Genomic DNA, 25546 nt, shown 5'->3' on the forward strand with positions numbered 1-25546 from the left:
TACAAAGCTAATATTTTTCTGGTTGAGTTTTCCTGAAATTGTAGTTAATGGACAGGAAAAGTAGTGAAAGGGCTAATTCTGCATCCTTTAAGTGCTTGCAGGCATGCTACTTGGTTTATATACAGTGGTAAGAACCTTGAACAGACACAGGACAACACAAGCACATTTCGTTAACCAAAAATCCATGTCATCCAAGGCAAATTCAAGTCTCCAACCATTTTTATACAAGCCACCATGACCAATAAAGTTGCCTCTAATGACTGTTTAACTGTACTTAATCAAGCTGATGTCTCTGTCAAACTATAGGACCACAGAGAGATCTGAAGTTGCATAATAGGCACCCCCAGGAACCAGATGACTAGGTCATTCCTCCCGGGCATCCTGCCATCCACCAAATCATGAGATAGTACCAACTTAAGGGCATATGCTTGCCTCATAGAAGGAGCCATATACTGAGTAAATGTTTTAACTGCCACTTTGCAGCAGATCACATAAATCTTCCACATTGCGTCAATGAACAACACAAAGAGCTTGGACATGGATGCTAGTTAGTGACCTGTCACTGAGGAAGGTCTCAGGGGAATTTATTAGGGAGTAGCAGTAACAAGGTGTGTGCGTTTGGAACCCAGTTGCTGGTGAACCAGTGGTGCAACCAACAAGACCTGCTCCATGTCTCACTGTCCTTACACATGGTCTATGTAAAAAGGCTCACTGAGGAAAATGCATGTTTACCCTAAGGACCAGTTGTGAGCCAGGGCTGCAGCCAGAATAAAATAACCGTCAAGGAGTGGATTCGAGCAAAGCAAGGAGGTCAGCCTGGGCCTCTCTGAAATGTTCCCAAGTCAGCTGGACCACAGTTAGGTTGTGTTTCTATTCACCTTGCAGTGTGAACTGCCATGATGTGTGTGTGCTAATTGACTGCACGGTTAAGCTTGTCCAATATGTAAATGGCAGACAGCAATTTCAGCCGCAATTGACTCCATTGGAGCAGATGGTGAGCGAGCTGTGATGCAATAGTATCCATAGTAATGAATGCAATAGAGCATGCAATAGTAGTGTACATTAATTTGGCTTTGTGGTCCAGTATAACCTTTTTATTTATTTGATATAATTAATCTCATATACTAGAGAGCCAAACCATAGGATTGCTGAGTCCAAGAAAAGAGACTACATAGTGTCTTGTGTCTTCGGAATCCTGCAGCACTGCAAAGTCTCCTAATGCACGTCTAGGAGAAAGGGACAGGGCAAGGGTGGGTTTAATCTCCCTTTTTTGACCTAAATAGCACAATCCCCAATCTGTCTCACGGGTGGGGAGATATGGAGAGCTCCAGTCCAAGCACCATCATAAAAGCACCTCTGATGTCTTACCAAAGCAATAAGGAGTGGGGTTCTAGAGGTCTGCATTTCCGCGGCTGTCCCGTGGGCGCCGCGGGACCCGACCAGATTTCTGCGGCGCGGGAATAAATTTTCGAATAAATCGCGGGAGCGGTCGGTAATGGGTTTAATTTGGGATGGGAGCGGGCTGTCTAGCAATATCGCGGATATTGCTATGCGAATGAGAGAGAGAGAGCTTGAGAGCTTTGTCTGTGTGCTTGGTGCTTGTGGGTGTGTATGTTAGTGCGCGCGCGAAAGAGAGAGAGAGAGCTTTCCCAGATAGCAAAATACACCAGTTCCGGCTAGATTCTTGTCTGCCAGAGACTTACCACTCGGCCCGGCTCCGGCTGCCCGACCCGAATCAATCGAGCCAGATGCGGCGGCCGTAAGCGAGCCGACGCTGCCGCATCCGCGCCGGAATCGGCCCGAGAGTAATGTGCGCTTCGGCCCGGAGCTGGCGCGACTCAGTATTTATATACCTTTATATAAAACCTTTTGGTATTACATTGGTACTTGATACATGGTATTACAACCCTTCGAGTTGATATAACAGCAAACGCATGTGTGTCTGCTTGGTGCTTGTGTGTGTGTTTATACAGACAGCTTGGCTGTCTGGACTGTATAGCTAGGTGATTTTTGGTTTTGTTCTCCCCCGCTCTTTAGCGGGATCGGGCGCGGCGGCCAGAAAACTGGGCGGGTCGGGCAGCGGGACTACAAATTCTTAATATAAGCGGGAGCGGTCGGGTTCGGGCTAAAACCTGGCGGGTGCGGGCGGGATTCAAAATTTAGTCTCGCGCAGATCTCTATGGGGTTCCATGGTAAAAGGTGACATGAAAGCGGATTTTAAAACCTCTTGTCTCCCTTTCAAAAATAAAAATTCCATCCCAATACCATGAAAAAAGTTGGGAAATCCTGTCCCAACAAAAGACTAGATTAATGATTCTCATGCAGCACACTGGCTCAAGAAAGTATTATTAATAATTAACAATAACAAGTTATTATTTAATATGAATATTTAGAGATAAGAATATTACAATAAGCTGATATGCTCATCTTTTGAGCTGACTCTTTAATCATCTATTAAATCAAAGGAGTATGATACTTATTAGGGAAGTAAATAATAATTTAACATAATGTGCGTAGTAAAAGGTTCTTTAATTGATAAGAGACCACTTCTGTGAGGCAAAAAAAAGCAATTTCACAGTAACTCAGTATATGGAAAACATGTCAAACCTTCCCAATAATATGTACTTGGAATATATAAAAATAATTTCTGGTATTAATTTTACAGAAAAAAATGTTTTGTCCCATGTCTCAAAAATCAACTTTATGTTGCTAATTAAAGTTAAAGGAGATGTAAATAAAGCTCAGTGGTTTATGATGTTCCTTGTGTTTAATCTTGTTTTAGGAGTCAGTTTGAGCAGTGATTTCATAGCAGGATTCTGTAGTGAGACTGAAGAAGACCATCAGCAGACCATCTCCCTCCTCAAGGAAGTGGGCTACAATATTGGCTTTTTCTTCACCTACAGCATGAGAAAGGTCTGGTCCATTTATGGTTGTCAGCCAGAATATTAGTTTGACTACACTGAGTACCAGCACTACTGCATATGCAAAAGCATCCCCAGTTTTTGACAATTAAGAATGTAAATTAATTTAAAAACTACTGATAATTAATTCACAGAAATGTATAGTAGTTACTTATGAAGTTACACAAATTTGGTATTTAGAACAAATGTCAGTAAAACACCCAAGATATTAACTGTGTGGTGTATTTATTTGTTTGTTTAATTAATTAATTAATTACTTATATATAAGCATGTGAAGCACAGCTTATATGTTTTTTAGTGTGAGAGGGTTATGAGTGTACATATGGTTGTTTTCATATCCAAATGAATGGTTTGAATAAGCGCTATCTTTTAAAAAAGAATCAATAATTTATTTAATAAACCTTTTGCAACCTCATCAAACATGACAAACCATGGATCTCACCACAGAAAACATTCAGTGCATAGCTCTTTGTTTTTGTGCAGAGCATTTTCTGAACAATTTGGCATAACTGTGTAGACCCATCTATACAGTATGACTGGCACTAATCTCTTGTATACACTTTTACAGTTCTCTGGCCACAATTTTCTGCATATTTAACAAAAATTTTAGTTTGCACTATTAGCTTTGTAATTAGTCTGTTGTTTCTCTCGGATAGAGAATGGAAACGTGTGTCAAAAGATACTTTTGGGAGATTGCTCACCAACCATTCTGAAGAGTATGAAAATGGGCTAATGAATGCCAATGAGTTTGCAGAGCTTGGCTCTGCAGGTGCCAGAGATTAACCATTAACAGAGTATATAGCTGGCACGTGCAGAGCGAGCAGTTACATTTTTAGCCTGCTGAAGAGCCAAACACTCACTCATCAACTGGAGACCCAGCTGCTGTGGCATTGGAGACACACATTTCTGTTCCCTATTTGTAAGTAACCGAGACATTCCCCTTCATGGGAACTCCAACCTGTGTCTGGAAGATCCATTTGTGAGAGTGTATGGAAAAGGCTACAGCAGATAAGCCTGTCACTCCCCTGATGTAAAGTTTTCCAAGCATATCTTGAGTGCACAAGGAGGTATACCAGACATCATACTGGGCCAGGCACCCAGCTTTGGGTGCTGGAGGCTTCAGAGGAACTTTTTAGGGTTTACCAAATGGGTAACTTACTTAGCAGATCAAAATAAGTGCACATGTCTTTGAATTATGGAGCATGGCGCAGCAAGCATTTTTGACACTGAGCCTAGTTTCTTCCTGATTGACCAGGGTAACCTAGCTAGGCTTCTCTCAAAGATTATAAAATCTTGCAAATGTGTTAGGAGTTGCTTAGCCTGCAGGTCTACAAAATTTGTTAAAGAGGCGCCATGTACTTGCTCCCAAAAGAAGGCACTGCTCTTTTAAGTGTGTTCTCACTCCCAGGGAACACGGTTTGCCCTGGCAAAGCAAAGCAGGGGCGAAGGCATGAACTATCAAGTGGACCAACCACTTCTATGATATGACACTTTCCTTATGCCAATCATAACAGAAAAAAGCTGCTACAAGACGTATGCTCTACGTGTGGTCGCGTGTGAGATGCAACTTCTCCTAAGTGTTTACATACATTGTCATGATGTTACATTAACTTGATGATATGTTACTCACTCTCCTGTATGCCTTTCACAGATATAGAGTCATATGAGTATTTAACATGTATAATCAGTGCTTTACATATTCAGTTACTCTACACAATCGGTCATTCTTTAGTATAGCCTTCTCATAGGCTTACGCATCTTCTTCATATTCCCTCCTCTTAAGACTTTAAGTCTTAATCTTATTGTCTTTTAACCCACAGTGCAGTTTCATAATCCACTTCTCTTAATTACCTCTATCTAGTGACTGATATGAGCCACATTGTAGTTATCAATTGACTATATTATGCCACCGTACTTTGGCAGAAATCCAAACCAAACATCTACTTTCTACTTTTGATTAGAAAGTTGTAAACAACTGTACTCTCTTTTTCTTTTTACGCATCAAAGACAATAATGTTTTAAGCACAAGTATTCAGTTGGTTCTGTGCTAACTGCTGGTTTTCTCACTCATACTGAAGTGATATTATAAATAGCTATATGCAAATGAAATCAGAATGCAAAAGAAATAAGCATGAAATGTTGATCCTGGTCTTTGCTCATCCTTGTTTCTCTTCTTCTGAGCTTTCAGCCTCTTCATTATACTTGAAAATATGTTGATGGAGATGTGTGGTTAAAATTCTGCAGTTGAAAGGCATTCATCATCCCTTGACTTGTGGCACTTTCTGTAAATGGTACTCAGGCATATTATCAGAATCACTCTTCTCTATGTTTTGATAAACTCCTCCTGCCACACTTGTACTTTGTTGTTTAGAGCTTTGGGATTTCTCCTCTGTTTCCGGTTAGCTTTCTCTTGCTGGAGTTGTTTCCTCCGGCTTCCTTGTGCATTAGTTTGGAGGATACCCTGTCAATGGCATCCACTTTGGCAGCTGTTGGATTTTGTCATCACATCCAGATATGGTTCTTTCCTCCTGAGCTTACTCCACTTTCTCGAGAGCATCCTCAGATGCACTCAATCATTTGGAACAACTGGACCTTGCAACGCTGCACACTCACATGGCTCATTTCTGGTTTACTGCACAGATATCGCTTTGCACATGGTGTTACACCCCGTGTGGCTCATAGGATGAAAAAGGACTTAACAATAATGACGACCCAATATTTTAAGAATTCCCCTAAGATGTTAGCTGCTATGTATCAACACAGACAACGATATGGCAAAAAAGTGGTTTGCTTTATTACAATAAAGATAAAGAAATAAATTTATTAAATCAATCAAAATATATTTACAAATATGTACAATAAATGCAAAAAGTAAACAAACATACCTGATGGAGGGAAGGAGAATAAGCACTGCCAAATCAAAGAAAATAACAAATTAAAAACCTGCTAACTAATCCCTCTCTCACCTCTAAATAACTAAAGAGAAATATGTAAATAAGAAAAAAAAAATGTTACTGGGTGCTCTTCTCCATTCTGGACGTGACAGGACCAGTTGCTAGATTTTCTCGGACTAGAGCATTACATGGTCTATGCGCTCTCTCATGTCCCGCACGTGCTCTATGATGCTGCGATGCAGAGCTAGTTCCTGCTCCCATGTCTCTCTGGCCACATTTAGCAGTCCGTGGGGCTAATGCCCAAGCAATAATTCAACTGGAACAAAGACAGTAGATGCTTAAGGTACCTCTCTTTTTTCGAAGAGCACATACAGATGCATGAGGTCCCAGTCACGTCCATCCTCTGCGACTACTCGGTGCAACATCTGTTTAAGGTTCAGGTTAAAAGTTAAACAGCTTCACCAGATTGTCTGTCTGGGGATGCTAAACATATGCGAAGCTGTTTTACCCTGAGTAGCTGGCAGAGGTCAGTCACCAGCCGGTGATGTTCTCTGACAGGTAGTGCACTCGTGACAGTTACATTCGTGACCTTTAAACTTCCAGGCCAGTGAAAGCGGATGCGTTGGGTGGTATTTTCAGCTCCCAGGTCTCCAGCCATCGGATGGGAGTGAGCCAGCATCATTATAGTCTCTGTTTTGGCTTTTCTTGACAACCAGTATGCTTTTTTCCTCCCCCATTGCTGTGCTATACAATAGAGCTGGCCCTTTCTGACCACAAAGTATGGGAGAGTCTGAGGCCCTGGAAGACGCACTTCTCCATCTATTTCTCGGACTTGCGTCCAGCAATGTTTCAGTCGATCATCTTCCTGTTGCTCTTTTTTGAACTCTCCCCCTGTGATTATCCTCTGAAACAAATCAAAGAAAGGGTTAGGGTCTTAAAGTGCATACTCAGCCTCACGCTTACTGTCTGTGGGCAGCATGATAATTGAACGGCCCCCATTTCTCCGTGGACGAGCCCATCCCCTCTGTCGTGGTCTTGCTGGCTGCATCGTGGCAGATAATAGCTGCTGGAATCCGGGACAGTCCCTTCCCAACAGGATTGGAACTGGTAAGTCTCACACAATTCTCACCTCCATAGTCGGCCAGGCGCTTGGACCAGCTACCACTGTTACTCAGCGTGTGGGTCCATGTACACGTGATTGGCATTGTTGCCTTAAAGTCAGTTCGGGGAGGGACAATGTGTGGTTGGACCAGTGTGATGGATGATCCCGAGTCCAACATCGCCATAAGCTTTTTCCCTCCCACCTTCACCATGCGCTGTGGAGCTCCAGTTGGCACTGTGTGGTGCACGATGCAGCCAGCCATCTATGTGCGGGCCCCTGGAGACTGTAATTCAGTTGACATGGGCTTATCGATGTGGAAGGGGGCCATCGGCCTGCTCATTGTACGTGAGGTGCCAAGCATCGATCCCAGGGTACCCTTCGGGAGTTTGCAGCCGCTTGCTCTCCCGCGTACCCGTGCAAGTGAAGCATCTGCCAGCTCGATGGCTTCTACTAGGCTTGCCAGACTGGTAGGGTTCTAGGCAAACCATAACACAATCTAGGCAAACCATATATGGTAACTAACTCTTTAGCATTATCGCCAACTATTGAATTTCACAAATATGGTTTCCCATTTCAGTCGTTATTATTATTATATCGTAACGATCATTTTAACATCTCTGCAGTTTCTAAACTTAAATTATGTAAATAAAAATGATTGGACACTTATGACTTTATTCATGTGTCCATATACACAAAGAAAACATAATAGACCGTCTAATTGTTGGATTAAGTGTAATAAACTAATTCAAGCTCTTAATATTATTATACTTGGTTAAAATCCCTTTGTTGTAAAATATAAAAAGCAAACAATAATATGTCATTCTAAAATAAATTAGACTACTATAGTTAACCATTTAAACAATATATATAGTTATAAACTGATTATCTTAACTGATTATAATTATAACTTTATATATAAACTACTATCTTTTACTAAACTGTCACTGTTAAAGCTGTTTATGTATATATATATATATATGTATATATATATGTATATGTATATATATATGTGTGTGTGTGTATATATGTATATATATATATGTGTATATATATGTATATATATATGTGTATATATATATATATATATATATATATATATATATATATATATATATATGTATATATATGTGTGTGTGTGTGTGTGTGTGTGTGTGTGTGTGTGTGTGTGTGTGTGTGTGTGTGTGTGTATACACTTATATACACTTACTTTTTATTAATAGTTAATTTGTTCCTATTTGTTTCCTATTACTGTAGTATTAAATTACTACAGTATTAAATGTGGGAAATCATTATTTAAAAGGTTATTAGAAAATAAAGCTAATAAACACTATTAAGTCAAATATTGCTTGAGTCAAATATTAATATAGTGTTATACATTTGTTACATGTAAAAATATTTTTATTACACATACTGTATTATTGCCTTTATTAACTTGCTATTATTTCCTTCATCATAGATTAATCCATTATATAAATTAAACCTGTCCAAATGAGATCATTCAGCAAGGCCAGCAAACGAGTATTTGCCATATTATTGTCAGATAATAATGTCTGATCAGCTATAATGACTGATTAAAAACTGTTCAGTCTATTATATTGAATGGCGATCGGAAACAATGCTCCCCATTCGGCCGTCTCAATCGCAATATTTGTGAAATAAAGTAAAGTAAACTCTATTGTTTATTGTGTACAATATTTATTAATTATATATCAAAATATATCGATGACGATGTCCAAAAAGACGTTATAACTTTAACATCCGTCGTAACTATATATGGTTTGCCTAGATTGTGTGTCCTAGATTGTGTGTGCCTAAAACGTGTGTGGTTCTGCGGGCCTGCAGCTGGATATTATTGCACAGGGCGGCCGAGCTTTCTGGGGAGAGCTCTGAGCAGGCGGTCGATCACCACTCATTCAGCAACCTGAGAGGCGGTGGTGTTCCCCCATAGCAACCAGAGCTGTTCCAGTATGAAAAGCTGTGTGGCTTGTACCCGGGCGGGGACCTGTTCATCATACAACCATTGCCAGAACTGCTGGGCTGCGCTGATGGGAGAAAGCCCCATTCTCGCTTATAACTCTCCTTTTAATATCTCATAATCTTAATTGTGCTGAGTTTTTAGTGAATAATAAGCATGTTGTGCTTCACCAGTTAGAAACGGTGCCAGGATTCTCGCCCATTCGTTTTTATCCCACAGCTCTCTGGTTGCTATCACCTCAAATGTGTGTAGATGCTTCTATGTCATTCAGGTTGCTATGCTTGGTAAGATGGTAGTGAGCAGTTCTCCTGGTGTCTGGAAGTGGCACACGTTGGCTTAATAGGCTTTCGACCACCCGCTCAGTCCTTTTCAGTCTGGCTATGATTTTGTATGAGAGCTGTTGTTGCCAGGACACCACATCTGTCAGCTGCTGCTGTAGTTCCTCCATTACGTTGTTCTCAGGGAGAGCAAACGAGATGACAAACTGCAAAACAAACAAGTGTCAGCGGTTGATGGAATCCTTAATTTCACTCCTAAAAAGTGTGCATTCTCCACCAGTGTAGCAGGGTGGAGTGAAAAGGCAGACACGAGTTGTGAGCACACCCCAAAAAGGCTTTTTATTTACAGTGCTGGTTGGGTGAAAGTGTAAGGTGCGCAGGTGACTTCTGTGAACTTCCCTTGGTCCCAGTGTAGCCGCTCTTCAGGTGAGTTGTTGAAGTGTTTTCTTGTCCCCTCCGTGCTGCTATAAAATGCCAATCGCCTGATTCGATCACTCTGTGATTTCTGAGGAGAGAGAGAACTGATTAGAGTCTGGGTTAGTGGAGAGGCTTCTCACCAACTGTCTTCGTTGTGGTTTCGCTGTGGCTTTGCTGATTATGCGTTGGGCGGCCCGCCACAAGGGTGACAATCTACACTATTCTAAAGGAAGAAAACAGAAAAAAGTGCTCCACACAACGTATAGACTCCACTTCAGGACGTAGGCATGCCTCATACATGGTGCTCTAGTCTGAGTGATGGGGTTAACCACCGAACTGGTAGGTCACCTAAGTACTCCACATCCTGTCTAGAAACCATCCATGGAGATTTCAGAACCTTGCACGGGTACCTGAGTGTGCCTGCACAAGACCTGCACCTCGTCTCCCCAACCTTGCAGAGTCTGTGCTAACAGGCTCACTGGGGAAAAAACACACCCAGGGCCAGCTGAGAGCCAGCGCATTTATGCAAAGCAGAAAAAGCAGCTAGTGAAGGGCCATTCAGAAGAAGCAGCCAGATGACCTGGGTTTCTCTGAAGTGTGCTCATATCAGCTGGGCCACATTAGGGTGGATTCTCCATTCTTCCGGGAAACGTAACTGTCTTGAGAGCATGTAAGCTGGCATGGATGAGCTTGTCTGGAATATGAACAGCACACAGCGATTTAGTGGTGTCTTTAGAGAAAGACAAACAGTGAGACAACTGTAATCTGCCAAATTGTATCAGACAGGGCAGCACTAGTAAGAGCCCAGCTCTATCCTGAGATAAGAGATGGTTGACCCGAAACCCTGACAGGAGGTGCCTGTGCTTAATCGACTAGTTTAAGGACCGCAAAAATAAGCCAATCAATGGGTAACCAAAAGATGCAGATGCTCGTGCACTGATTAGGCACAGGGAATCCTTGACGCATAGCACCAGACCCCCATAAGTTGTTAGTTTGAAAGTGTACAACCTTTATGTTATGCACATATGCATCACTTTGGTTTTTATCCTACTGTACAAAAGTTATTTACACTTAAATACACAGTATTTTGGATACCCGAGCTGGGTATTGAACATTGGTTCATTTTCATATTTTTCATATGGTTCATATATGACACATGTACAAGTTATAGCTCAAATGAAAGCTCTTGCCGGTGCTCGTAGAGTTCTGGCATACTTTTTACTGAATTATATTCACATATCAAACAGCTGTCTGATGAATCGCAGTGTTTCCATGGCACAGAATTGAAAACAATACATTTATGATCAATTAGCAGCCCCAGATAGCACAGACAGCTGTCATCTCTTACCTTATGCTGTGCGCTTCAGGGCCATTCTCCTCTGTTTTTGAGGTGATGTGCAAAAGTAATCCTTTTATATGTCTGATGTGGTCCAAACATGTGATTGTGAATATTGTTTGATCAAACAAAAGAATAGAGAAATATGAAAACAATGATCGATCCCTGTGGCTTGTATAGCACCTCTCATCAGTTGGAATACAATAACTTTGCCATAGATTATGATTGAGGCATTTTTTTCCTTAAGATTACAGACATGTGCAGGAACCACCAAAATTAATTACAGCACCCTAGACCACACAGAACCTAAAAGGTACACTTTCAAATTTGAGTCTATAAAAAAATACAAAAAGCGCCTCTTTTTTTTTTAGGCTTTTATTATAACACAAACAGGTTATCTTTAAAATTATACCAAATTTGTGCATTTACACCTCTGCATGTGGATTTGGGAAGCTTTTAAATTTGGGTAGGCAAAATCCAGGAAAAAGTCCCCAAATAGCAGCAGAGTTTAACTGGTTAAAATGTTTATTTGAATTCTGCCAAAGGCGTTCAGAATATGTGTGCTACCCAAATGATGACTAAAAGTAAGTCTGAGAATGGGTTTCTCAAGCCAGGGGGCGTATTGGACCAGGAGGTCATCTCCTGTTTCTAAAATGCATCACAAACTGCTTGAGAAACTGTTCTATTATGATAATTGGTGATTATAATAAATGATGTTCAATAAGATGCACTTGGGTTTACTGTTTATTCAGTTCAACAGGAATTTTGAACTGTAGGCCTACTTAGGCTCGAAACAGCGAGTTTTGATTGCTTTAACCTGACTAAAGTTGTAACTGAACTAAACAGAAATGGAATTAAGACATGTGGAGTATATATTAGTAACAATATTAGTAACATTATAGTATTATGTAAGTAGCATTATTAAGTAAGCACCGCAATCAAACTATTACCATCATGTAGAACTTTTCACCATATTTTCCCACAAAATCCACACACGCGGCTGTCAGCAAAAGGACCGCACACACACACACATACACACACACACACACACCTCTTCTTATTTGTGTCTAAAACCCCAGTTTGTCACAGGGGCATGAATAAAATATTCATGAGTGAATGTTAAACTGCGGAACTGCAGTTAAAGTCACCCAAAATTACAGGAAACTCTTCACGTAAACACCTTAAGTATATTATTGTCTATTAACGCAAATAACTAGATTACAGATGTCTATGTAAGCGTAGTCAGTAGTGTCTTCGAAGTAAGTAAAAGATCCAGAAGGGCATCCTGCTGATTTGATTCAGAAGAATCTTTGTCACACGGCTCACCGGTTTAACTTTCATTCACCGTCATTCATTTTAAAAAGCACCTGCTCCATTTTATTTGTATATGTTTTACTAAAAAGCATAAACTCTACTGGGACCTGATAGTTAAATGTGTAGCTAACGTTAATCAGATTCACTCTAGTGAACTGCATCTAGTTCACATGTCACGTTTGATTTGGTAATTTTACAGTAGGAATAAACACAGGGTTGAAGACTCGTTCTCACCACCTACAGCACAATTAGGCCAAATATACATCCGCGCTGAAATATCAAGGTGTGAAAGTCATCATAGTGTGCACTGAACAGACTCAGCTCCCAACTTTGAGAATAGATTAACGGCAATATTTTTTTATCGTCCGATAAGAGTCTCGCGTTAACACTCTCTGGGTACGATGAAGTGGAGGCATAAACCCAATCTCCATCTTGGCTGGAGGGAGTGGCTTGTGCAAGACAGGGATGGCAATGAACGCTTTAAATGACAGTCCACATGAGCCACTACGACTGGTTTAGCAGCAGTAAGCAGGCTGACAGAGTCCGAACAAGCATCACCACTGCAGCTTCACTGGAACAATTGCTGATGTACCTGCGGTGGGGCAGCTTCGGGATGGGGAGTGCTCTCCCCGGGATATGGAGCGTCCGAAGAAGAGCTGAGATTGACTTTTACCTTCCTCCCATGATCCAGCAAAGAGGCTAGAGGTGCGCTACATTCCTTTGCAGGGGGAAGCTCTGGCGCATGGAAAGAACAGTTTTTCTCTCCAAGTAGTCAGGCTTGTTTAGAGGTTTGATTGCTGGATTTAACAGCAACCTGTGATGGTACCGTCAACTTCCTGCGGGCTCAGTGCCATCACTAGCCAGTTGACTGGGCTATGACAGTGGTGCGTCATGGAGCTGCAGGAAGATCACTCTTAACGAGAAAGAGTCAGCGGCAACGATTCCAGTCATCTGAGCCCACAAAGTGATCACCTGCTCCATTGCACAAGGCAGAGCTCTCCCCCAAGGACTCCTGGGTAAAGTCCCTGACAGTGTTGCTGAATAGGCCTGCCTGGGATATGGGCACACCAAGAATTTGCCAAGAAAGACAATATTTAATCAGTTTAATTACAACTAAGGAGACAACTAGAACAACTAGAAATGCATACTTGCATTTATTCTCTCTCTCTTGTGATGCAAGAGTCCTATTATGCATGGAAAAACTTAGATTCTTAAGTTCATTCCTGTTTGGAGTTTGTGTTTCAGTCAAGACCAGAGTATCCAACGAGGTGCAAAAATGTAATGAGTTTAAAAATCCAAGAAAAAAACTGACTCAGCAGAGTAAAGGTGCAGAAATTAAGTGTCCTCTTGGGAAGATTGTTCTGCCTAGATTACAGGGGCAGAGCAGATTTAAGTCGATCAGTCACACCTACTTTATGTAAAATGCTGAAAGTTCTGTTTATGCGCCCATATCTTGGTTTAAGTACCTCTACTATTGGGCAGAACATATAGACTGCAAACACATATGTTACATACACTTTGGAGTTTATTGTTTTGAGTTCATAAAAGTCCTTTGAAAATTGGATGATGTGAGGCTGATGGTCTCTGCCTAATGTCTCAGGAGATAAATGCGTCACAAAGAATGTGGAGGTTTAGACTTGTAGGTGTTGAGAGTTATGAAAGTTTTGAGCTAGGTGTGAAATACAGTTGAAGTCAGAATTATTAGCCACCCTGTTTATTTTTTTCCCCAACTTAACCACCAAACTGGTAGGTCACCTAAGTCCTCCACATCCTCCACAACTTTTTAAAGTTTTAATAACTCATTTCTAATAACTGATTTATTTTATATTTGCCATGATGACAGTAAATAATATTTTACTAGATATTTTTCAAGACGCTTTTATGCAGCTTAAAGTGACATTTAAAGACTAAACTTACTTGTACTCAACAAAGAGCTATACATTAAACTTCCTCTAATCCAGTACAAATTTATTCAGTTAGATTTTATGCAACTGATGTAATACAGACAGTGTCATAAAGTGGAGTTTTGCACCATGTTACTTGACCTTCCTCTGGTTATTTATTTTAATTTTTTTTCTTCATTTATGCATTTAACTATTTTATGCAAAATCAACTTTTGCAAGCTGTTTGGACAGAACTGTGTGTAGGTATATTGTGTCCACTGTTATTTTGGAGTGGTATTAACACAAGACTTTTATTTTTAATTTCCTGATGTTAAAATAGGATCCAAATTCCAATACCCACTGCAACATGTGCAGTTATCCCTGCCCATTGATCGACAGATTGAAATGATTGACAGATTAAAATGAAGTGCATTGTCATTTTGTCACTTGTTGTTATTATTATACTTTTAAATAGAAAAGACATTTAATTGTTTAAATCATTGATGTGTGTCTGTGCATGTTCATTAAAAAAGTTTTGTTATAACCAATCTTTCCAGATCTGAAAACCTCAGATGTGGACCTTTGAATTGAGATTTTGAAATCTTCTGGTGTAATGGCCCGTTTCCACTGAGTGGTACAGTACAGTACGGGTCGGTTGGGGTTCACCATTATCAGACTTACGATTTCCTCTGCCAAAAGGGTACTAATGGTACCCTTTGCAGGGCATGGTGTACTGTATGACAGAAAGTTTCTGACGATGTCATTTTTAGTCGAGAAAAAGTCTACATATGTATGGGTCATTCACATATCATATGAAAAGCCCTTCTCACAAAACAAGACGCTTTATACACATCAGTACTTGTGTATAAATGTTCATTACTAACTTTTATTTAAAAATGATTTGATTATAACTGCATATCAATGATATGCAATAATAATAGTTAAACATGGCAGTTTGTTCATGTTTTAGGTTGCAGAAAGAATAATTTTCTGCTCTGGTTTTTCCGGCTTCTCCTTTGTTTTTCCCCGCTTCTCTCTCACGTTTGTCCCTTTCTGAAAGGATTGGATGTCAGAAGCATTTCAATTATCACGCACACGTTATTAATATGAGCTTAAGAAGTTCATTATTTCAAATATAGATATGCAGCGAGCTCTCTTCTGAAAGTGAAACATCTCACACTTTTAGACGGGCTCGTAAAACAGCAACAGGACACAGCAGATTTAGTTCTTCTTGGCTTTGTGGCTGTTCACCAAGACCATGAGAAGGTTTGTTTGAAGCCGGGTGGACCGTGGCTTGTTATTATATGTATATATTGTAATGGTGTAATGTCTCGCTGTGTTTTTAAAAATAGCGGTTTCTTTGTTTTCATTTTCCTACTTCTGCAAGTGACGAATCCCTGTAAGCTAATAGCGTTCAGCTGCATGTCTAGCTCCGACTTTTTTGCCCTTTTATCATGCTAGGTACGCTTTTCAAAAGGTAACCAAAAAGGTAACCAAAAAGTTCGCTTTTAGGTACCCTTTGACAGTGGAAATGGCCATAAAAGCATACTGAACCGTACTGTACTGTACCTTACCACTCAGTGGAAATGGACCATAAGCAATAAAATTTAATGAAATCGATAATGTGGCTTTTTTCTCATTTCTAGAAAACCCATGCATATCATCGGTTGGAAGATAATGTTCCTGCACCAGTGAAAAAGCGCCGTCTGGAAGAACTTATCTCTGTTTTTAGAGAAAAGGCAACTAAAGTCAACATGACTCTTATCGGCAACACACAGCTTGTATTGGTAGAGGGAGTGAGTATAGCATCATACTTAATGAAGTTTTGCATATTTTTCGTCATTGCTTGTAGTGTTTGTTAGAGATAACAAGCTAAACAGTTAACCACAACATGTTCACATTCTTAAAAAAGCTTTCAGGCTTTCAATTTTTTTAATAGTTTATTTTAGTATTATTTTCACTTAAAAATTTCATACTATGTTTAACAAAAAAAAGAATGTCATAAACAACATGAGTGTGAGAAATGATGAAAGTATGATGGTGTGTAGCAGATGATTTCCATTGTTATCATGAATGCATACTAAGAACTAGAATGTTTCTCACATAGACTTGTTGAAACTTACATTTATCTATTTATTTATTTACTTACTTTTACATGTATTTATTTAGCAGACACTTTTGCTCAAATCAACTAAGGAATGAGGATAATAGAAGCACTTCAAATCACCAGAAAGTAACAATGTATAGATGTACTGACAAGTCTATTTAACAGTTATTTATATATTAGATATAAATGTCTTAACACTTAGTAAGGGTACACAAATTACAAATATGTATACTAAAAAGTAAAAATATGTATTCAAATTTTTATATTCATTAATGTGACATTTTTTATGATTAATGATCTGAGATATCAAACAGATTTATTTCAACTTTATAGTAGCATGCAATTAAATAGACAATTTACAATAACACGTTGTTTATTAGTATTTTAAAGGACCAGAGGGGTATTACACATGAAACATGAAAGCCAGGATAACAGAATAAAAGCATGGCTTGTCCTAATTTAATCAGCTCTTCATGGCTTAGTCCACTGCATGTTTGATGATCCAGGATGAGAACCAGCTGCTATGTGATATTATCATTTATATTTGGCTTTCATTTAGTTTTTTCTTTCTAAGAATGTATGTTAGACTTTGCTGCAATTTTAAAAATGGGCAGAAATATATTGCTTACATTCTGTACAGTTCACCACTGTAATGTGCACTGCATTACGGGTACTTCAAGTAAAAGCAGAACTGCTAATGTAAAAGATGATAGATTTTTGAATGTTAATCTTTTTTTTATTCCATGGGCTAAAGTTTTGACTTATAACATATGTTATATGGTGGTTTTTAAATGTTTTACTCAACATATGGCTAATTACTTCACATAAAGACACTTTTTAGATCTTTTAAGTGTTTTTTTGTTGTTGTTTTTTTTTGTTTGTTTTTTGCAGTGTAAATAAATGCAAATACAGATTTCCATTTATAGCTTGTCTCATAAAATCAGTCTGTGTACGGTCGTTAAGTAAATGTTAAGATGGCGCAGCTATTTGAAAGACCGTTGGTCTGAGGAGTTGCCTGACGGCAACGTACTAAATGTTTAACTAAAATTCGAGTTGAGTTAAACTCGACATTAAGTGCGTAAAATGTGCATCACACATCCTCCATGGCATGTTTTAAAGCTTGCTACCTGTCAAAAAATTTATTATTTTTATTACAAATTATATTTAATATAGATAAATATTGTACTCTTTTCCAGCACGCTAGGCCATCTTTTATATTATTTCAAATGTGGTAATTTTTTTAATATAATAATTATTTTGTTGAGTTTGTACAATTTGAACATGGTGATTTTTTTTAGATAAAAATTGTCAAATGAGAATTTATTTCTTTGGTCATTCAGATTTTAAAAGTAACTTTGAAGGGGTTTGCCATTCATTTGACTTTAAAATAGAGTTGTTAAAAAATCCCTTTACTTGTACTCAACAGCTCGCTAATTCATTCATTCATTCATTCATTCATTAATTAATTCATTCATTCATTCATTCATTCATTTATTAGAAGTGCTTTATCTCCCACTAAATTTCTGCTCAGCCCTTCTAATATCTGCTCAGTTGCCTTTAAAGCAAATATATAGTTTTTTGCTCCTCCCTGTGTTTCAGCACATATTTAAATCTACAGCATGCTGCGGCACAGAATACAGAGACAAGGTGTGTGTTTATCGAAAGATGCTGGATACCATTTACAAATGTCAGCAATCAGTTGTTCAATCAGTTACTGTGAAGTTTATTAATTTGCAAAGCTTGTAAAACTGAGACTGAGGATTTTATAATGAAGAGGCGATTAAAAGCTGGATCCCCATCCCAGTTATTTATAAAACTGAGCACATATCAGTTTGTACACATGCAAGTAGATTACTTAAAGGAACATTCCACTTTTTGTGGATTAATTTTACAATTCCCTTAGAGTTAAACAGTTGAGTTTTACCATTTTGAATATAATAAACCGATCTCTGGGTCTGGTAATGAACAATTTTCTTACCAACATGGCTTTGTATCCATGAAAAGAAAGATTGTTTTAGAAAAGGCTTCTGACAAAAATGCAGAATCAAAACTTTTTGAAATTACGAAATTACTTTAGTACGCTGAAGAGAAATGACGTTATACAGTTTAAAACAACGATCTGAAGGATGACACCATGGCTGAAGTGTTACATTTATTACAGGTAAATTTTAAAATCGTTTTAGTCACACTAAGCTTATGTAGATTGTGTTCTTGTTTATGAATGAGTCTAAATGCAAAAAAAGTGTTGTTCAGCCACTTAAAATGTCCGGCAAAAGATTGGCTATTTTCAGGTTCATGGGGTACCTTTTACAGCATCAATAATATAGTCACTTACATACACTTAAGCATTTGTTTAGTTGTTCAAGTGTAAAAGGAGATGAAAACAAGCGATGTCTGAGGATTAGCGAGCCCAATAGAAAATGAAAAGCCACTTGCTGTCTTGGTAATGTAACTTTAATAATGTAAAAAGATGATAGGATATTTAATTTCGATGAGTTTTTAGCACTCATTTTTTTCCTGCTCTGATTTTTATTTAGTTAAATATGAAAACATAATATTGCTGAGCCTAACCAGCTTTACTGTGTTGAAGTTTGATTTATATTTGCACATTTGTTCATTTTTGAACAGTGACAGTCTGTGACGCGCTCCCACTCTAACGTTACTTTGAATATTCAGTCCGAAATTAGCACCGTTTCATTAACTGTGGTGGATTATATGATTACACTATTTATAATTTGCAAGCAGTACTTTTCTGAAATTATATTATTAAGAAGAAAGTCTGAATGTGCAAATATAAAACCAACTTTACCCCAATGTCAGTTTTTGGGAAATATAATTCCTGCACCCTCTGGACTGTCAACAACTACGCTGGACAAAGTTTTCTAACTGGTGAATGACGTGTTATAACCATTCGATGCGCGTTCATGAATTAAGACGGTGTGGCTTTGAACGGCAGGGGAGGGATGTAAAATTTCTAAGCTATTATGCTAATGCTAGCATTCTGGCAGATTACCTAAAAAAATTGCACTATAAAGCACTTTCATGCTCAAGCTACTGTAAAGAGGCAATTATGGAAACTTGCTGAAAATGTGGTGATAGTAAGTTACTGCAAAAATACAAAAAAGTTAAACAGTGTACATATATCCATGTATATATATATGTATATGTGTGTGTGCGCGTGTGTGTGTGCGTGTGCGTGCGTGCGTGTGTCAGTCAGTGTGTGTCAGTGTCTATGTGTGTACAGTATGTTTTATATGTTTTCTACTTTTTTCTACTATGTTTTTTGTTTGTTTGTTTGTTTTGTTTTCATCTGTTCTTTGTTTTTTCTTCTCTATTTGCATGTTTCAATGTAATTTGTATACCGCTTTGCATGAAAAAAATACTAAAATATATGTTATTATTACTAAAATAAATGTAAATGGTCAAGATCATGGAGTAACTATAAAACACATTAATTTCTAGCATTGACAACAAAACTAACATAAAAATCACTAGGATTAATCTTAGCCTGGTTATTAATCTGCTCTGGAGCAGGCTTGCTGCAAAGAATAAAACTGTGTAGTAACTTAATTCAGATAAGCTAGTTTGAAAATCCCAGCTTATTCCTTGTCTTGCTTTTGTGCAATATCGATTTGGTCACCACTTTAGTTAAGGGGCCACAAACATTAAAAACTAATTTTTAGTTAACTATGAATACTTGTGTATTTAGATGACAACAGAAGCCACAAGCTACAGTATGTGTTGTGATTGGCCAGTCTTGTTGGGCTATGTTTATTTACCTGCAGGCTACTATGAAGCTGATATGAACCTGTTTGATTAAGCAGATCTTTATTAATAAACACATTATTTTCACAATAATGACATACCTGTATGCTTGCATGTTGTAATTTGCATATTCCTATAATAATTTGAATACATGATTGTATTAGGTTTCCCAGAGATGGGTTGCGGCTGGAAGGGCATCTGCTGCGTAATAACTTGCTGGATAAGTTGGCGGTTCATTCTGCTGTGGCAAACCCGGATTAATAAAGGGACTAAGCCGACAAGAAAATGAATGAATGAATGAATGATTGTAATAGGGCGACGCTGTGGAGCAGTAAGTAGTACTGTCTCCCTACAGCAAGAAGGTCACTGGTTCAAGTCTCGGCTGGCTCAGTTGGCATTTCTGTTTGGAGTTTGCATGTTCTCTCTGCATTCGCGTGGGTTTCCTCAGGGTGCCCCGGCATCCCCCACAGTCCAATGTGGTACAGGTGAATTGGGTAGGCTAAATTGTCCATTGTTTATGTGTGTGAATGAGTGTGTTTGGTTGTTTCCCAGTGATGGGTTGCAGCTGGAAGGGCATCCGCTGCGTAAAACATATGCTGGATAAATTAGCGGTTTATTCTGCTGTGGCGACCCCAGATTAATAAAGGGACTAAGCCGAAAAGAAAATGAAAGAATTGTAATAATAATTACATATGATTTTTTTAATACTTTTTAAAAAATGCTTTCTTTCATCCATAAATTTATGATTCCATAATCATATATTTGAAATTAAGTAAGGACCTTTATCTGTTAACAAACATGATCATGTCTAAATAATCATAGATCCTGATGATGTAGATATCTCAATTGATGCCTTAATTAAGGTGCTGTTCATCCATCAAATAATGAACGAAACACTTATATATATTAATGCATAATTTAATGCATATGTTAATACATGAATTCATAATGTGTGTGCTCTTAAAGGTGCAGTATGTAAGTTTGGCACAGTGGTTAAACTAGGTATTGCACTCCTGATTCAAAACATTTTCACTTGTTCCCTCCTCTGACAACTCCACGGAAGCACAGGTTGCCAGATTGACATCATTAACAGGAATGTGCTTGACTATCAAACATAAAGGCTAATTTAAATTGTGTTCTAATTAAAACCAATGGCATGGGATAAATTGAATATTATCCATATTGAGGCGTTTTTGTTTTTACCAACACCTGAAATTTATATTTTAGAAACAGATTCTATTTCTTGCAGCTGAACAACAGAAAATTACGACAATGATCACCTCAGGTACACCTGATATTCTTTATTCAGTGTTAAATGCTAATAGTAGTTTGAATGCTAATTTGAGTTTGAATGATGTAGATTAATTATGAAGTAGATTAATCATTTACAAGTTTTGATATCATTTCGATCATTTAAGTGACTTTTTCCGTAAGACAAACAATACAATCCATTTGATTATAATGGGATTTATTGACTTATCTGACATATAACAACGCACAAACATAACAAAAACAGAGAAGGCGAGCGAGGAAATAAAGAGTATATTAAAAGATAAAAGAATGACAAATCTACCTCAGTTCCACACAACTATTCAGGACCACCAAGATTACAAAAACACCTTTTTGATAAGGGGCACAGCTTAACGCATAACTAAATACCTGGATTTAGTGGGTATTTCTGTCTCTCTTTGTGCGAGTTTCTCTGATGCGCTGGAGGATAGAGTCCTTTGATGTCCTTCCTCGATGCGTGGAGCTTGCAATGCGGATACAAACTTTAAACTGGGTTTACTTTGCCGGAAAAATAAGAAAAACGTGGACTCAGACGAGTGACGGGGGTACAGAAATGCAGTCTGCCCCCTCAAAGGGGGGCACCTCTAGGAGAGCATCTTTCGGACCTTTTCAGCCCTGATCTTTGGGCGTAGATTTTAACTGTTGATCAAGTCACACCTATTTTCCACAGACTGACCAATGGTTTCCTGGCAAAGTTTGAGCGGGAGATTTTCTTTGTCTGTGGACCGCTATTATGCAAAATAAGGGTCTGTCCGAAAGCATACAAAGAGACATTAACTCCGAGAATTAAAGAATGTAGGCAATATAAATTATGATCATGCCTCCTATATCATGAGCTGTAGGATTGTGTAAGCAACAGAATGATACCAGACACACTTTTAGAAGTACATAAACATGATTCAGGCATTCTTAGCTTGTCTAGTGTCTTGAAAAGGGTATTTAGAGAGAGATACATATGAAAGAAAAATCAGAAAGGAAATACAAAGTTTACAAACACATAACATTTACTTTTGGGCTGATTCAGGATTTCTGAGTCCACTTCAGTGTCTGAAGCCGTGTGTGTGTGTGTGTACGTGTTTTTGTGACATATCAGGACACAAATCTGTATAATGACATGGGTATGACACAGGTATTACAAAAAGGAGGTGAAATGTCAAGACACTGGTGACAACCTCATTTCTCAAAAAGCTTCTAAATCCTACAGAATGAGTTTAATCAGAGAGTAAAGCTGCACACAGTCTCCTGTGATGGTTGGGTTTAGGGGTGGGGTGGGGTGAGGGCAATACAATATACGGTTTGGACAGTATAAAATGAATGGAAACCTATGTAATGTCACTACTTTTCACAAAAACAAACGTGTGTGTGTGTGCGTGCATGCGTTCGTGCGTGCGTGCGTGTGTGTGTGTGTGTGTGGGGAGAAAGAAGTAAAGGAATTCCTTGGAAGCTCAAGGCAGTTGTCTCTGGCATGCATCTGGATAAGTAAGGTGTCACAGAGTAACAGACTTCCTAGCACCAGGGGTCATAAACCCACGCAGAGAGGAACCCAGACCCCTTTTAGGAATTTATACGTAATTTTATCTCCGGACTGTACGTTGCAGTTAATTAAATTGGAAACCTTACCATTACATTGGAATACAGTGAGTGCACATATATTCTCTGCTTCTGAATGGCTGAATATAAATTTCTGTTAAGTTGCGTCTGATGCAAACAGCCAGATTGCTCATCACTAGAAAATCTTGTCACATAGCATGTTGTTCGGACACAGAGTTACAATGTAACCTTCTCAACTAATGTTACGTTTGTAATATTTATATTATTTGCTAATTAATAACCACCTCATGTGGAACTCTAAATCTGTGTCTCATTTTGGAGTCTGCTGCTGTCCACCAGATTAATCAAATACAGTGGAGGGAAAAGTATCAAACGTAATGTTTTTTTTTTTTGTTTTTTTGTTTTTTCTGGGAAGGACCTGTAGACATGGAATTTAACTTGATTTTGGTAAAAAAAATTAAAAAAAAACTATACAAACAAAAACATAAAACAAAAAATGTGGAAAAAAAATGTATGTGTAATATTAAAATGACACAAGGAGAAAGTACTGAACTACTGAAATGTATTTAATACTTTATATAAAACTTTTTGGTGATGGCAGCTTAAAGATGCCTCATATTGAGAATGAAGTCACATGAACTGCTCAAATGTGAGTTTTTCACAGACTTCAACGGAGTGCAAACATCTTGAGGGTTCTGTAGGTTTTCGCTGGTTTCTACAGTTTCTGTTCTTCATGTATTCAATACTGTTTTTTTCTATGTCATTTCATTTTTTACACAACTTAAACTGTAAAAAAAAATCACTATTTTCTTTGAATATGGATTTTTTTGGTTGTTACCAACATCTGGTAAAAATTTTAAGTCAACAGCACCTTTGGAAATGTTTTTTTTGAGAAAAATGGGGATGTGTTGAATACTTATTTCCACCAAGGCAACCCGGGGGTGGTGAAATATAATTGGGCAAACTGGGTGGGTTAAAAGGGCCAAAATGAAGACAGGCGTTCCAGTACGGAATGTACATTTTCAAAGCAGAATATCTAAGCATTGTTTATAAGATAAACAAATGTTCACTGAGCATGTTTCTTAAATATCTACAAACACATTATAGTATTATACTTCTAGAAGAGTCAAAAACTTACACACAGCACTTTTAACGCAAAAGCGCTACCATAGTTTTTTTATTAAGTCAGTTTAATCTGTTTTATTTAGAAAATGAAATTGTTGAGACTGACCCATTCTATATTTGCTTGTCTAAGAAGACGTATTTTAAGAACAGATATTTTTTCTTTATTATCTACAGAAAAGCAAAAGATCATCTGAGGAGCTTTGTGGACGAAATGATGGAAATGTGAAAGTGATCTTTCCTAAAACAAATTTGCCTGTTCAACCAGAGAAAACTCAGATGGCCTGCATTACACCTGGTGATTATGTGTTAGTCAAGGTAAAGTATAGACTTTTAATTATTTGTATAATATTAAGTAATTAGTGTGTAGGTGTTCAGTCAACTTTGTAGAGCACCATTTCAGCCAAATTTCTAGATATTAATGTTTGGAATCCTTTAAAGTGGTCGTATTACTGAAAAATCATACTAAGTAAAATTACTATTACTTGTCAAAAGGTATTGAAGGGCAAGTAGAGTAAGTGATATTCAAAATAGGAGTAAAACTTAGTTACTACTACTTTTATATTAAGCCTACAAAAAGTAGGTTGGTGCATTTATATGAAGAGTGAAATACATCATTACATGAAAACAGAAATAACATTTTGGGTGAATTATACCTTAGAAATACAGTATGTGACACTTTTAACACCATTTGAAGGTGTCAATGTTGCTGTGAAGACCTGTGGGGCCACCTTTTCTTCTCTCCTGGTTTTGAAAATATAATTGGCTGAATCGTAGAAAAAGCTGAATTAGGATCGTGTGTTGGGTCGAATCGAGATTGTGATCTTTTTTCGATTAATCGTGCAGCCCTACCACTGACTCTCCACTCGTGGCCGACATAGACTGACTGAGGTTTTCCATTTAGAAATAAAAAGACTCCAATTGCAGAGGGATATTGTTTGGAATGAAGATTACCAGTTAAAATAAAAGTATGGTGTGTCAGATGAATAGAACAGGGGTTCCCAAACTTTTCAGCCCCGACCCCTAAAATAACAATGCCAGTGGCTCGCGAACCCCAATATCCTCTAAGGTGGTTATAAGTACAGAAACTTTGCTTGCAATGGCACACACACACCAATAGACCAAAGTCTATTCTTCGTAGATGTTTTTTTATGTTTGTTAGGGCTGTAAATGAGCCAGAAAACTTAACCTGGTCATCAATCTGTTGCATCTGAAGCTATTGCTGTGTATTTAATATAATGTAATTACCCCAGCGATCGCAATCCAATAGAACTAGTAACTATAAGCTACTATAGTAACTATATACAGTAGTATATAGTGACTATAAATTACAATTTTTTTTCTTTTCAGTAGGTTATGGATAAAATATTGTAATTCTTATGGTTTAATAAAAATAAATAGATTTTTGGAAATCACCAGGCGACATTGTCCCACGACCCCTCGGGGGGTCCCGACCCCCACTTTGAGAACCACTGGAATAGAAGGCTCAGATTCCGAGATTCGATAAAAATTAAGAAAAATTTACTGAAGATAGTTTGCAGTTTTATGGCAGAAGGGCTTCGCACTCATGCAGAGCTCGCTGGCTGATCTG

General features: G+C 38.2%; 1 protein-coding gene across 2 annotated transcripts in view; it reads left to right on the top strand.

Moving 5' to 3' along the window:
• cdk5rap1 (CDK5 regulatory subunit associated protein 1) overlaps positions 1-25546 on the top strand; it is a 205607-nt gene that overhangs the window by 164128 nt on the left and 15933 nt on the right. Inside the window, exons 10-12 of one of the 2 annotated variants that reach the window (XM_087272514.1) lie at positions 2783-2913; positions 15767-15916; positions 24133-24319. In XM_087272514.1, coding sequence (XP_087128640.1) covers positions 2783-2913; positions 15767-15916; positions 24133-24318 — 467 coding nt within the window. In that variant the 3' untranslated portion in view covers position 24319. 2 annotated transcript variants of the gene reach the window in all.

This window comes from Danio rerio, chromosome 11 (genome assembly GCF_052040795.2).
Source record: "Danio rerio strain M-AB ecotype USA chromosome 11, GRCz13ab, whole genome shotgun sequence".
In the NCBI taxonomy this organism is placed as follows: domain Eukaryota; kingdom Metazoa; phylum Chordata; class Actinopteri; order Cypriniformes; family Danionidae; genus Danio; species Danio rerio.